This window comes from Perca flavescens, chromosome 3 (assembly GCF_004354835.1).
Source record: "Perca flavescens isolate YP-PL-M2 chromosome 3, PFLA_1.0, whole genome shotgun sequence".
In the NCBI taxonomy this organism is placed as follows: Eukaryota; Metazoa; Chordata; class Actinopteri; order Perciformes; family Percidae; genus Perca; species Perca flavescens.
The window spans coordinates 4,481,301-4,495,059 of NC_041333.1; the positions used below are offsets into that span (position 1 = coordinate 4,481,301).

At 39.4% G+C, this 13,759-nt stretch overlaps 1 protein-coding gene and 1 non-coding gene across 3 annotated transcripts; one reads left to right on the forward strand and one right to left on the reverse strand.

Annotated features, from left to right (window-relative positions):
* Nucleotides 1-630: 630 nt before the first annotated feature.
* On the reverse strand, nt 631-703 carry trnak-uuu (transfer RNA lysine (anticodon UUU)). Its single transcript has one exon. It is a non-coding gene; the product is annotated as a tRNA-Lys (tRNA).
* A 383-nt stretch (nt 704-1,086) lies between these two features.
* nek3 (NIMA related kinase 3) lies at nt 1,087-13,672 on the forward strand. Of its 2 annotated transcripts, XM_028569758.1 has the most exons (13): nt 1,087-1,443; nt 1,783-1,876; nt 1,968-2,065; nt 2,170-2,253; nt 2,617-2,684; nt 2,797-2,883; nt 4,652-4,706; nt 4,925-5,125; nt 5,410-5,524; nt 7,875-8,042; nt 8,151-8,273; nt 12,002-12,119; nt 12,664-13,672. In XM_028569758.1, the coding sequence occupies exons 1-13, from the start codon at nt 1,327-1,329 to the stop codon at nt 12,728-12,730; spliced, it is 1,395 nt and encodes a 464-aa protein (XP_028425559.1). In that variant the 5' UTR covers nt 1,087-1,326; the 3' UTR covers nt 12,731-13,672. The 2 variants fall into 2 exon arrangements, with proteins under 2 accessions (XP_028425559.1, XP_028425568.1); XM_028569767.1 differs by lacking the exons at nt 12,002-12,119; nt 12,664-13,672 and adding an exon at nt 9,392-9,572.
* Nucleotides 13,673-13,759: the final 87 nt, after the last annotated feature.

Genomic DNA, 13,759 nt, shown 5'->3' on the forward strand with positions numbered 1-13,759 from the left:
TGTGTTTTGTCTTCTTAGGAATAGTTCACTCAAACTGAATGAAAATACAGTCACCATCGCTTAACTGGAGATTTCCAAAACGAAGTGCAGCATAATCCAGTGAGCTGTACACAAACTGTTGCACCATGCACAATATTTACCTCATTATTGCCTTTATTTTCCTCCTGTTGAAAATAATTGGCTGAGAGGGCCAGAGGACTGCCAGAGAGCAAAACGCAGGAGATAATGAGGCAAAAATTAGACATTTTTACCTGCTATCGTTTGGCTAAGCACTGAATGCTGCACAAGATGTCCATATTATAGCCTACCAGTGTGTTTTCAAGTTTCAGCTCCTTAACTGCAAAACACTCCGCATTTGTGCAGAATGTCAGTCTTGCATTATTTTTTTGTCAGTTTTACATTTTCGTTGCACTGTGATACAGTCAAACACATCGTCTAATAATGTGACATCTTATGGATGTGAAAAGACTTGTGCCAGATGAGGAAGCACTCTTCTGTACAATCTCCACCACCGATTGTGATAACCCAGCAACTTCACTTGTTGTCAGAGTGGTTTTTAACTACAAGTTTCACCTTTAATTTAGAGTTTGGTCCGGTCTTCATCTCTTAAAGCTCTTTAAAAAGATAAACCGCCCGAACAGGGACTTGAACCCTGGACCCTCAGATTAAAAGTCTGATGCTCTACCGACTGAGCTATCCGGGCTCTGACAACCTTGCAATGTGAAACATTTAAAACTTGTCTGTCCACACGTCTATTTTGCAATTACGATTTAATCATTTTTACCGGGATCGGCAAACATGGCAGCAAAAAGTAGCAACATCATGCAGAAAGCCTACAGTGTAAACATAATAACACTGCGTAACGGTATGGAATGAAAAATATATGCATAGAGTAAAAGTGGAAACGTTTGAAGATAGTACATTGGGCTTATATAAGCACCAACAGAGCGTTCTAAAATGAAACTAGACTGCTAGGACAAGTTATTATAAAAGTAATGTAGTCGGTATGGTAACTCTATGGTCTCTAAGATTTAGAGATAACAATCTACCGCCATCTAGCGGGCACGCCGCGCAGTACAGGTCGTGCTGTCTCGCCCTACGTCATACAATAATAGGGAAGTAGCGGCCAAATAAACTGCACGAGTCCCAGGTAGAATTTATTTGGTGCGTTAGTCTTTTATACACGTTGTAAATTTCTCAATTTGAGCACTGAAGAACAACATAAGACAATATTCTCGCTTTAATCCCGGCCCAGTCTGTTGTAGCTATAGATTAGTTGTTGTGTTTAGTCCTTTGTGGTGTCTTTGTGGTTTATGAAGGAGCTCTATGGAGAGATACCTAATCCAGAAAGTCGTCGGTGAGGGTTCTTTCGGTCGGGCTTTGTTAGTCCGGTGTAAAAGCACTCAGGAGAACTATGTAGTCAAGGAAATCCAGCTGCCAAAGGTATGTGCAAACACTTATATTCTGCTACTGTAGCTTTATCCTCACCTGTGAGCTTCCTACCTGTGTGGTGGAACAGGTAACAGGACCCCCTACGCAGCAAGCCTCTCTGGGGAAAAAAAAAAAAAAAAAGCATATTACTGTATAATAAAATTGTGAATTAAACAACACCACCATGTTGCTGCTGACTAGAAAACTATGTTATAGCCTGGGGTATGATATGGAAATATTATTTGCTCTGTGCTGATAACCTACCAGATTGCTGCCTACACAGAGACGTGGAAACTTGTTTGTTTTTGCATAATAGAGAATGCATTCATGCTTGTATTTGCATTTTTATAGAATCACTCCAAATTGGAGAATTGGAGGAGAGAAGCCATCCTGCTGTCTAGAATGAAGCATCCTAATATTGTGGCCTTCCGGGAGGCATTCGAAGGTATTCACAAACCTAACGCTCTTATTACAAGGCATACAGTTATTATTACTGTTTGGATTGTGGAAAAGGCAGTGTGATTGTGTTTGTTCAGCTGATGACCTCCTGTGTATTGTGATGGAGTACTGCAGTGGAGGAGACCTGCTCCAGAGGATCCAGCAACAGAAAACTACACAGTTCTGGGTTGATGATGTAGGCCTCAACTTCCTGCAACTAACAATTGTATCCTATCCTATCCTATCCTGTTTTGTTCCTCTTTTATTTTTTATTTTTTCATGGAATTCTTTTATTTCCAGATCTTGAGGTGGTTTGCTCAAATGTGTGCTGGCGCACAGCATATCCATGATAAACGGGTTTTGCACAGAGATCTGAAGTCCAAGGTATAGTAGTCTCTAGACATTACAGTTTAGAATGACTCTACATGGTAATAGATTTTATTTTATGTGTTAAAACAGGTTACATACATAGATACATAGAACGGACATGGTGAACTCATGAGGAAGTTCAGATTTTCTTTGTTGTTCCTTGAATCCGAACAAAAGAAGTCCATAATTGAGTTTATTGGTTGGATGCATGTTGGTAAAATCTCATCAGAGTGAGCGCTGTGGAGAGAAATGATAAGATCGAGAGAAGATCACACATTATCTCCCACTTGTGTATAATATCATCATTTTGCTATGGTTGGCTGCTCTTATTTTTGCTTCATGTTAAGTCATCACTTCTCTTTCATTTCCCCCACCCAGAACATTTTCCTGACAGATAATGGGACAATCAAGCTTGGGGACTTTGGCTCAGCGTGTTTTCTGAACAGGTACAGGAAGAGGAAGGCATCAATTTATAGTTTGCCTTTTTTTTTTAAGTCAATGCTCAGTGCTGGATTTGCTGCTATTACATTTCTGATTATTTTTGTAATTGTGTTGCAGCTCAAAGGCATACGCTCATACATATGTTGGGACACCATATTATGTGGCTCCAGAAATCTGGGACAATAAGCCATACAACAATAAGAGGTATGTCACCATGTTTGTTCAGCCGGTTTCTGCATTGTGTATGGCACAAGATCAAATGAAAATCAGTTCAGTTCAGTCACTTTATTATGCCGGATGAGAAAGTTGATTTGCTTTCAGGAGCGCAAGAAAAAGACACAAGTACAAATAATTGAAACTACAAAAACCAAAAGGACAACCTTTATGACTTTGGATCAATATCCATGTGCGGAAAATTGGGTCGTTGCAACATGAAGTATTTATTGGATATGGCAAAAACTGTATACCCCCCAAATATAGAAGAACAACATAGGCAAACATAAAGCTGATATATGAATACATATAGTTATATGGATACATATAATTCGTAAAATGTGCCATATGCATATACAGACAGTGTCCAGGCTTATGTTGATGCATTTTGGATCAGCCTTATTAGATGTGCAGTCTGTGTGTGCAGATTTACGTGTCTCTTTACTATTCTATTTTGCAAGAGCATTATCGCTGCATCCTTGGCTTAGCACCGCCCAAGACAATTGTGATTGGTTTAAAGAAATGCAAACGAGCCAGAGCTTTTTTCCCCCTATCCCAGGATGTCAACTTGTGCATCCAGACCATACACTATGGACTGGGGACATAGGTCTAGCAATGCGAGACGCATAAGATATCTGCAGAATGTGCATGTGTTATTTACTTAAACCCTTAGATGGATTGACCATATATGCTGAAAAATTACAGTGTCAATCCCCATTAGGCAAAATTTTGCCTAACAAGAAACAGACAAGAAAGGTACACATGGAATCAAACGATATAGATATCTGTATACGGGGCGATACCATATGTAATGTTTGTACAAAACCAGTAATGGACTTTTATGATATTCCAGTCTATCTATTTTGAATATCACGTTGGAGGTAGTGCACATGCAGACAGTGTACCACATTGCTAAAATGTATAGAAAAATACAGCCATACCGTATAGGCTCTGTTTTCTTTACATTATTATTGCATAGTTAGGAGTAGGGCTGGGCGACATGGAGTAAATCAGATATCACGATATTCTTGACCAAATACCTCAATATCGATATTGTGGTGATATTCTAGGGTTGGAAATTGGTGCTTTAACAAAATATCTTCACATTTAGATTTTAGATAAATAATCATCAGTAATGTGGCCAAAATGTCTAAGTGGGTAAAAGGAAAATAATAGAACAGCTATAACAGGCTGGTAAGTTCAGAAAAGTACATCACTTTACTGTAATGCAGCCTTTAAAACCAGGAAAAGACAACACTTATGTCATATCACGATATTACAATATCCAAAGTCTAAGACGATATCTAGTCTCATATCATTATATTATCGATATAATATTGATATATTGCCCAGCCCTAGTTAGGAGCACAAACAGTTTTCAAAACTCCCGTCGATAGTACTTTGAAGGGACACTCTGATATCTGAGACTTGATGTCATTCATTGGCCAAGCAGACAACAGATAGACTTAAAAAACAATGCCATGAGCTTTGCTCAATTTCCATGTTTGCTTACAGTTTCCCTTCCATCAACATAGCTTGTGAACTCAATGCTTTTTATTAACCAGTCTTGGATGTTGGAGTTTCAATAAATGCACCAACAATGAGGAGTTTTCAAAACAGTCTGTGTTCTCAACTCGGCAGTGGTTATGTAACACATGCGTGGGTAACCAGCCTTGTATCTTTTGGACTGTGCCAGTACAATACATGACGAATGTCTGGTGTGAATGAATAAGCATCTCTATGTTTGTTTTTTCTGCAGTGATGTGTGGTCTCTGGGCTGCGTTCTCTACGAGCTCTGCACCCTGCGACACCCGGTACTTCCCCTCCCTCCTCTCTCCATGTTCCACGGGTTTGACTCCGGGCCTCTCTCCAAATATTGTCAATGAATCATTGTATAAAATGCTTGTGTGGAATGATGGAGGCCCAGTATCCTCAGCCGAGTTAGATTATCTGCTGTGTATTTTTTGTGGCTCAGATGTTGCGGTGTGGTTTGGTTGTCCGCGAGATCCTCACACCTCACTCTTGTGTCCAGTTCCAGGCACCCAGCTGGAAGAGCCTGATTCTTAAGGTGTGTCGGGGTGCGTACCCTCCCCTCCCCAATCACCTGCCCTACGAGCTGCAGTATTTGGTCAAGCAGATGTTTAAGACCAACCCAAAAGACAGGCCATCCCTGCACAGCATCCTGACCTCTCATCGGGTTTCCAGACTCCTGCGTGCACATCTGCCCTCCCAGGTACAGGCACAAGTCAACACACGTGCTCTCACAAGGGCTGTTCACTGCAGTTGAGCTTGCTGCATGGTGACAGCCACTCAAACAGTTGAACCTGAAGTGGTTTTATGGCTGCTCATCCATCAGTGCGACATACTGTCACAACAGGGTGTCAAAGTGGGAATTTAAACTCTCACACTATTTCCCCAGCTGTGGAATCTGACCTTTGACCAGCTGCTGTTAGTTCAGATGGCCACGGAGCTCATGTTATGTGTTTGATTTTCTGCAGTGCTTTTCATCTTTTGCAGGCGCTAGAGACGCAGGCACAGGGGAGGCGTACGGGTCGATGGGATACAGAAGAGGGAAGGAAGGTGGCTAATTTTCTGAGGGAGAAGAGTTTAATGAAAACATCAACATCTGAAGGTAGAGTCCAGGTCAAAGTTAAAGGGCCCACGGTATGAAAATTTCACTTTTATGAGGTTTTTTAACATTCATATGCGTTCCCCCAGCCTTGGGAAAATGAAAGCTCAGATGGGCCGATCTGGAATCTGGTTACCTCCCCTTTCTCTGCTTTGCCCGCCCAGAGAATTTGGCCCACCCATGAGAGAGTGACATCAGGGCTTTCAAACGAGCAAAGTGGCAGTTGGTCACGGCCACACCCCCACCCTCCACCTTGCCCCCCCTCTCTCTTCCTCAATAGCTGCAGACACAGAAATGGCACATCCTAAGGAAAGCTCATTGTGGGACTGGCTCTAGTGGCTGTAATTCTGCACCAAAGCTGAATTTCAGGAAAGAGACTTCAGATACAGTATTAGGGGACCACTAAGGTCTATATAAAAGAGACTTCAGATACAGTATTAGGGGACCACTAAGGTCTATTTAAAAGAGACTTCAGATACAGTATTAGGGGACCACTAAGGTCTATATAAAAGAGACTTCAGATACAGTATTAGGGGACCACTAAGGTCTATATAAAAGAGACTTCAGATACAGTATTAGGGGACCACTAAGGTCTATATAAAAGAGACTTCAGATACAGTATTAGGGGACCACTAAGGTCTATATAAAAGAGACTTCAGAGACAGTATTAGGGGACCACTGAGGTCTATATAAAAGAGACTTCAGATACAGTATTAGGGGACCACTAAGGTCTATATAAAAGAGACTTCAGAGACAGTATTAGGGGACCAGTAAGGTCTATATAAAAGAGACTTCAGATACAGTATTAGGGGACCACTAAGGCCTATATAAAATAGACTTCATACAGTATTAGGGGACCACTAAGGCCTATTGAAAAAAGAGACTTCAGATACAGTATTAGGGGACCACTAAGGTCTATATAAAAGAGACTTCAGATACAGTATTAGGGGACCACTAAGGTCTATATAAAAGAGACTTCATACAGTATTAGGGGACCACTAAGGTCTATATAAAAGAGACTTCAGTTACAGTATTAGGGGACCACTAAGGCCTATATAAAAGAGACTTCAGATACAGTATTAGGGGACCACTAAGGTCTATATAAAAGAGACTTCAGATACAGTATTAGGGGACCACTAAGGTCTATATAAAAGAGACTTCATACAGTATTAGGGGACCACTAAGGTCTATATAAAAGAGACTTTAGTTACAGTATTAGGGGACCACTAAGGTCTATATAAAAGAGACTTCAGATACAGTATTAGGGGACCACTAAGGTCTATATAAAAGCATCCAAAGAGCACCATGTCATGGGACCTTTAACAATATCTTCATGAAAAAAGGATATACTGCTGCAATCATCGCAGATATTTTTGCGAAGACTGACGGGAACCTACGTGTGGTTGTCAGTGAAAAAATTTCAAATATGTTACATGATTTTATTAAATTTTTTCAAACTACGTATATAAAAACACAATAAAAGTTTTGATAATTCGGACAGGACTCAGCTAAATCTACTCAACCATAGCCAATACAGCCATACCCAAAACATGAAAAGTATCCTGTTATTTCTATAATACTTTTAGATATTTAATTTTATGAAAACCTGAGAAAGGTAAAGGAAGGAGGAATTGGCGCTAAAAGCAATAGTAAAAATGAATAATCCATTCATGTTGCAACTGAAACAAATATTTATGATCATGAGCACCTTTTTATTGCTCTCTGCTAGAACATTGCTTGTAGCAACAGAGGTTCCTGAATCTTTGACATTTTCCTTTGGTTATTGATATGTTTTTCTCTTCTTGCTCTTTGTGTTTTTATGCATGCACCATCTACAGAGTAGATGATGTCCTTGTCAGGACTAGGGTTGGGTATCGTTTGGATTTTTACGATTCCGATGCCGAACCGGTACTTTTAAAACGATTTTGATTCCTAAACCGATTTTTGAAAAACTGAAAAATGACATCAAAAATGTAATATGTTTACTAGCGATCACGTGCAGTGAATGGTTAATATGCTTTTACGTCTGTTTTGGTGAGCCCAGAGGGAAAATATGGCATTTTAAAAGTAGCCTACATTTACGGTAGCTAGCTAACAGTAGACTACAGAGAAAGGGTGATATTTTTATTTTTTATTCATTTCGGAGCGACAGAGGGAAAATATTTCAGTCGACACATTAAGTGGAACTGAAATGAGGAACCGAAATTTGCGTTCTAATCCGGTCTGATTCCTACCGGTTGCGTAAGAACCAGTTCCATAGTGGAACCGGGTTTCGGTACCCAACCCTATTCAGGACTCTCTTGAAAACAAGAAATATAACAAAGAAATGATCATAAGTAACCCTTTACCTCAGGCATGGAGTTACCTGAAGCCCACAGTGAAAGCAGAGAGCCGGGTCCTCGAAAGCGATGGGCCGCTCAGCCATCAGATACCGTGCTGCAGATGTTGGCCAATGCCAGCCTCGTCTCATCTGACAGCATGACATCAACTAGCCAGACCCTCACAGGTTCTACTCATGGAAGTATGATAGCAGCAGCAGTGTTTACACTTTCAAATTCTTTTACTGAACTCAAGTTTGGAGAATGAAATACTGTATGAGCTGTATCCCTGTTTTTTCCCGGTGTGTCAGAGGCGCCAGAAGCCAGCAGGCAGAGGAGACGATGGGATGGGGATCCTCCTGAGAAGCTTCTGAGTCTGTTGGAGAATGCCCAGCTGAGCAGAGCCTTCAGCACCTTTTTAATAAACGCAGGAGGTCGGTTTATGTCTGAATACACATTATTTTGTGAATGCTGATTCAGCATTCATTTATTGTTATCCAATTCTTTATTCTTCAACTTTCTTTGGTTGCCTCTAACTTCTGCATACGTTCAGTTACAAAAAACATTCAAATATCAAAATGTTCAGCTCTTTAAGCACATAATGCTACTTCGTCAACATTTGTTCTGATATTTATACTTTTTAAAATATGAAACTTTTTTTATTAAAATGTTTACAATTAAAGTCAATGAGAGCAGGCTTCAAATCCTCTTCTACAACCCCAAATCAGAAAAAGTTGGGACAGTACGGAAAACACAAATAAAAAAAGAAAGATGTGATTTCTAAATGTGCTTTACAAAGCGCGTGAAATGGGGAACCCCAAATAAGCTACTAAAAGCTTTTCGGAGGGGGCCCAATAACAATAAACAACAACAAAAAATGTATAAACCAAAAACTCAATTTACCAAAATACAAAATAAAAAATACAACAAAATACAAACATACTTATACTAACAAACAAATACTACAAACAATCAACGAACAATCCCAGCACAAACTAAAACAGTTAAAAAGTAATTAGCAATCATACATTATGAGCAATTTTTTCTTTAGGCTTTTTTTGAAGATGGAGATAGAATATGACACTTTTAAGTTTTCCTCAAGCTCGTTCCAAATCCGCGGTCCCCTACAAACTATACTCAGGCTCGTACACTTTAACCGTCGTTTTTTGCCAGTAATTAGATATTTTTTCCTTGTGTCGTAAGTGTGCAGTGGACGATTTATTGGAATAAGTTCACATAAACGTTAATTTAACCTATGGATAACCTGGAATATCATGCAGGCATTCTGATAGACATTATATTCAGTAAGCCTTAATATGCCAAGACGACGAAATAGAGGACGAGTGGGGGTATTAGGCTCAGACCACGTTAATGCCCGTATCATTTTTTTTCTGTAAAATCTGTAGGTTTTTCAAGTGGCTGGGAAAAGTATTACACCATATGACATTACAATAGTTTCACAACACTTAAGATATTTAGGGACTGAAGACACCAAGTGATGAAGTGTTTCAGGTGTAATTTTGTCCCATTCTTGCTGCAAACAAATCTTAAGGTGGGCAGGAGTACGGGGTCTTCGTTGTCGCATTTTGCGCTTCACAATGCGCCACACATTCTCTATTGGAGACAGGTCGGGACTGCAGGCAGGCCAGTCAAGTACCCGTATCCTTTTCCTCTGCAGCCAGGACTTTGTAATATGTGCAGAATGTGGATTTGCATTATCTTGTTGAAATATGCATGGACGTCCCTGGAAAAGATGTCTTCTTGAAGGCAGCATATTGTGCTCCAAAATCTCTATGTACTTTTCAGCATTAATGGTGCCATCACAGAAGTGCAAGTTACCTTTGCCAAGGGCACTGACACAACCCCATACCATGACAGACCCCGGCTTTTGGACTTGTTGCTGGTAACAGTCTGGATGATCCTTTTCTTCTTTGGTCTGGAGCACACGGTGTCCATTTCTCCCAAAAAATACCTGAAATACTGAATCATCTGACCACAGTACACGTTTCCACTGTGTGATGGTCCATCCCAGATGCCTCCGAGCCCAGAGAAGTCGACGGCGCTTCTGGACACTGTTAACATAGGGCTTCCTTTTGGCACAGTACGGTTTTAACTGGCATTTGTGGATGTAACTACGTATTGTGGTACTTGACAAAGGTTTGCCAAAGTAGTCCTGAGCCCATGTGGTGATATCGCTTATAGATGAATGACGATTCTCGATGCAGTGCCGCCTGAGGGATCGGAGATTACGGTTGTTCAGCTTAGGCTTGCACCCTTGTCCTTTACGCACTGAAATTCCTCCACATTCCTTGAATCTTTTAATTATGTTACGCACTGTTGAAGGTGAAATAAGCAAATGTCTTCCTATCTTTCTTTGAGGAACATTGTTTTTAAACATTTCAATAATTTTCTCATGTATTTGTTGGCAAACTGGCGATCCTCGGCCCATCTTTGCTCCTAAAGGACTAGACCTTACTTGGATGCTGCTTTTGTACCAAATCATAATTACAATCACCTGTTGACATCACCTGTTTCAAATCACATCATTATTTAACCAATTTACCTGATTACTAGCCCTAAATTGCTCCTGTCCCAACATTTTTTGGAATGTGTTGCAGGTCTGAATGACAGGAAAGGATGTATATTTACAAATGAAATTAAGTTGACCAGGCAAAACATGAAATATTTTGTGATCACATTATCTGAAATGAAATACAAGTCAAAGTACATTTAGAAATCACTACTTTCTTTTTTTATTTGTGTTTTCCATACTGTCCCAACTTTTTCTGATTTGGGGTTGTACTTCAAAATGCCACTCCTACTTCATACTTTTACCTACAGACACCAATCAAACTTTAAACCATTCACAAAAACTTCAGCTATTGGGCTCTATCTCAGCAGTTATAGATATACAGATATATTTAATTTTATTTTTGTGAAAATGAAGTTTAAGTTTAGTGTTCCTTTCAGGAAGCTTATAATCCTGGGTGAGTATTGCATGACTTACAGTGGGTGATGTTATTGCTAGGGCATGGAGCCTTAAAAAAATCATCTTAGTCCCTTCTCTATAACTTGCTCTCACGCCCACAATTGGCCCTTGTCATACAACATATATACATCAAAACGTAGGTATGCTTGTCTACTTTCAGCCAATGTGCTCATTAAAGCAATAGGACTTACACATTTTGCTCGGTGAACAGTTCCAAATCTTCCTCCATTCGCTGCCCATGTTAAATATCCTTGATATTTCCATGCAAAGGCACAGCAAACCACTTTTTTGAATTGATTATGCCCACATTTTTTAAAGTTTTCCACATAGACTTTATATCAATACGTTCCCAACGGACATACAATATGGCTATTATTCAACTTTTAAAGATATAATAATTAAAACAATTATCACTTTTCCACATTTCTTACAACTTTAACTTCTTCTTATACATTTTAACCAGCAATCCAGTTTAGCTTTAGCATTAGCTTTTCAAAAAAAAACTTTAATTATTCCACATCTTTTTTTTACATTAGTGGTGTTATTCAACTTGTCAATGAAATTCATACTAATTAAAACCATTCCCACTTTTCCAACTATTCTCACTACTTCAACTTCTTTTTAGATTTAAGCTATTAATCCAGTTTAGCTTAAGCAATTTAGCTATTGAGCATTCAAACGCATTTTCTAGTTTTCAAGTAACTTTGCTGTACACACAGTTATTTGAATGTGAATGTTTTCGTTAAATTTCAGTCATTTACATCTTGGTAGGAATATGTCTGTGTAGCAGGCAGTGTTTCTCTTCAGTCCCAGTCAAGTCTCAAGTCCCAGTGTTCGAGTCGGAGTCCAAGTCGCCAAAGAATAGTTTGAATCAAGTCACCATTACCTGAGATAGAGTCTGAGTCGAGTCACGAGTCCAGAGAATAACGACTTGACTCTGACTTATGTCCGAGTCCAGGACTTGAGTACTCCATCACTGCCTATTACACATAAAAGTAAACATCATCCAACTTCCGAGTCCTATTTTATGAATGCTTTCATAAATCCTCCAGTCCAAGTCCAAGTCATCAGTGCGCTAGTCAAAGTCGAGTCACGAGTCCAAAGAATAGGACTCGAGTACTCCATCACTGGTAGGGGCTGATATAAACTGTCCCCTTTGGTTTCCATTTTCAGGTGAGGGCCCTCTGGTGGGACCCCTCTCCCAGCCACAGGGTGACGACCCTGACGGTCCCGAGCCTGAAGTGGTCCTAGATGAGGAGCGTCTGCAGCCTCGCTCTGATGACGAGGACACGTAAGTGACCCTGACTTATTGCTGTATATAACATGACATTACCAAGGAGGGGCACATTTCATTGACTCTGACTGGTACAGTACATCAGTAGAACAAAAAGGGAAATACCTGTAGGTTTCTAGTTTTATTCGGAAGTCCTGGTGATTGACATCCCTGATGGAGTCATTAGTCATACAAATCTTGTAAAGATGCTGATACCTAATGTGTTGGTTATGACAAAAGGTGTATGGGGTGGGAAAGACATGTAATCATAGGTCTGTTTTTTTTTAAATAAACATATGCTGCAAAACAATAATAATGATTTATGACTTATTTGTTTGAGCTTCTAAAGCAGTATATGTAAGGCAAATTATTAAAAAAATCAATGAAGCACCTGGAAAAATAAACCTCAAAATTCACATTAAATATTAATGTATAAATTCATGTTTGAAGAGAGGGTTGTATGAATATGTGTTTGAAAGCTGTAGAATGTATGGAATGTATTGTTTTCCTATAATATAAAACATATTTTAAATGTATAACACTGTTACTTCTCTGTTCACAGAGACTTTGAGGAAGAATCTCCATGTGACTGGATGGATGAAGTTGAGAAAATGTTTTTGGACCACTAAAGCCTTTTTCCTCTGAGCCTACACAGTCACAAGGCTGTCATTGATTTTTACATTCACTAAAGACACTAACTGTTTGCCAAAATAATTTCACTTCATGTACTTGATCTTAGAAATGAGGACCAATTTCTTTATAGCAGGTTATATTCAAGTTTACAAAAACCCAGTTCAGACAGTAACAGTGACACGGTAAGCTTTTCATAATGTTATGTTTCAAGCTCTGCACTAATTGTTGTGAACACTGATGTGACAAAAATGTAATTATTGTTTGACTTGTTGGCATAAAAATTTTTTTTACATAAAGATGTTTGAGATGTGTGTGTATGTACTGTCTCTTGTTTGATTTGAACGTCTGCTGCGTACTGTTCAGGTTACCAATGATAACATTCCCAGTAGATTGAGGCCGTCTGGAAGCTCCTGTTTGGCTTGTCGGGGAAGCAGGAAATATCAGACTCAGAGAAGCTGGGTCTCCATGGGGTCAAACCATTGTGAGCCCGCCCACACCTTTCGATGTTCATTTCCTCTGCAATATCAAAAGTAGACTAAACATGTTCAGTCATTGCTATTCTCTGTCTTTTATTCTCTTGGCGAGACACTAACAAACCACACATCTGGACCCTTTAGCTGTTGTGGTATTTTGAATTTGCTGTGACCACAATGATGCCGACACAGAGAGATGAGAGATGGTCTTCTTACAGTTGGCTAAGTGTTAATTATGTACCACTAGGTGGAGTCCAAATCACTGAAGTGAACCTTCTGTAGTGGGCAGGAGTGAGAAATGTTAGGTTCTGGTTCAGATATTCTTAAACCTTTGCTGAAATCATAATTTTTGATCAATCAATGAATTTTTGACATTAAATCATACAAAACACAATTCCAGTGAAATGTAATCCTACCAGATGTCCATGTTTTCCCCCCATGTAGATACAAATGGATTTTAAGCAACCAGTCTTGTCAGCATTCATTTGACATTTTTGACAATCTGTTTTTATAACTTTGTGTGGTGAAATTATGAACTCATGCTATGTGAGT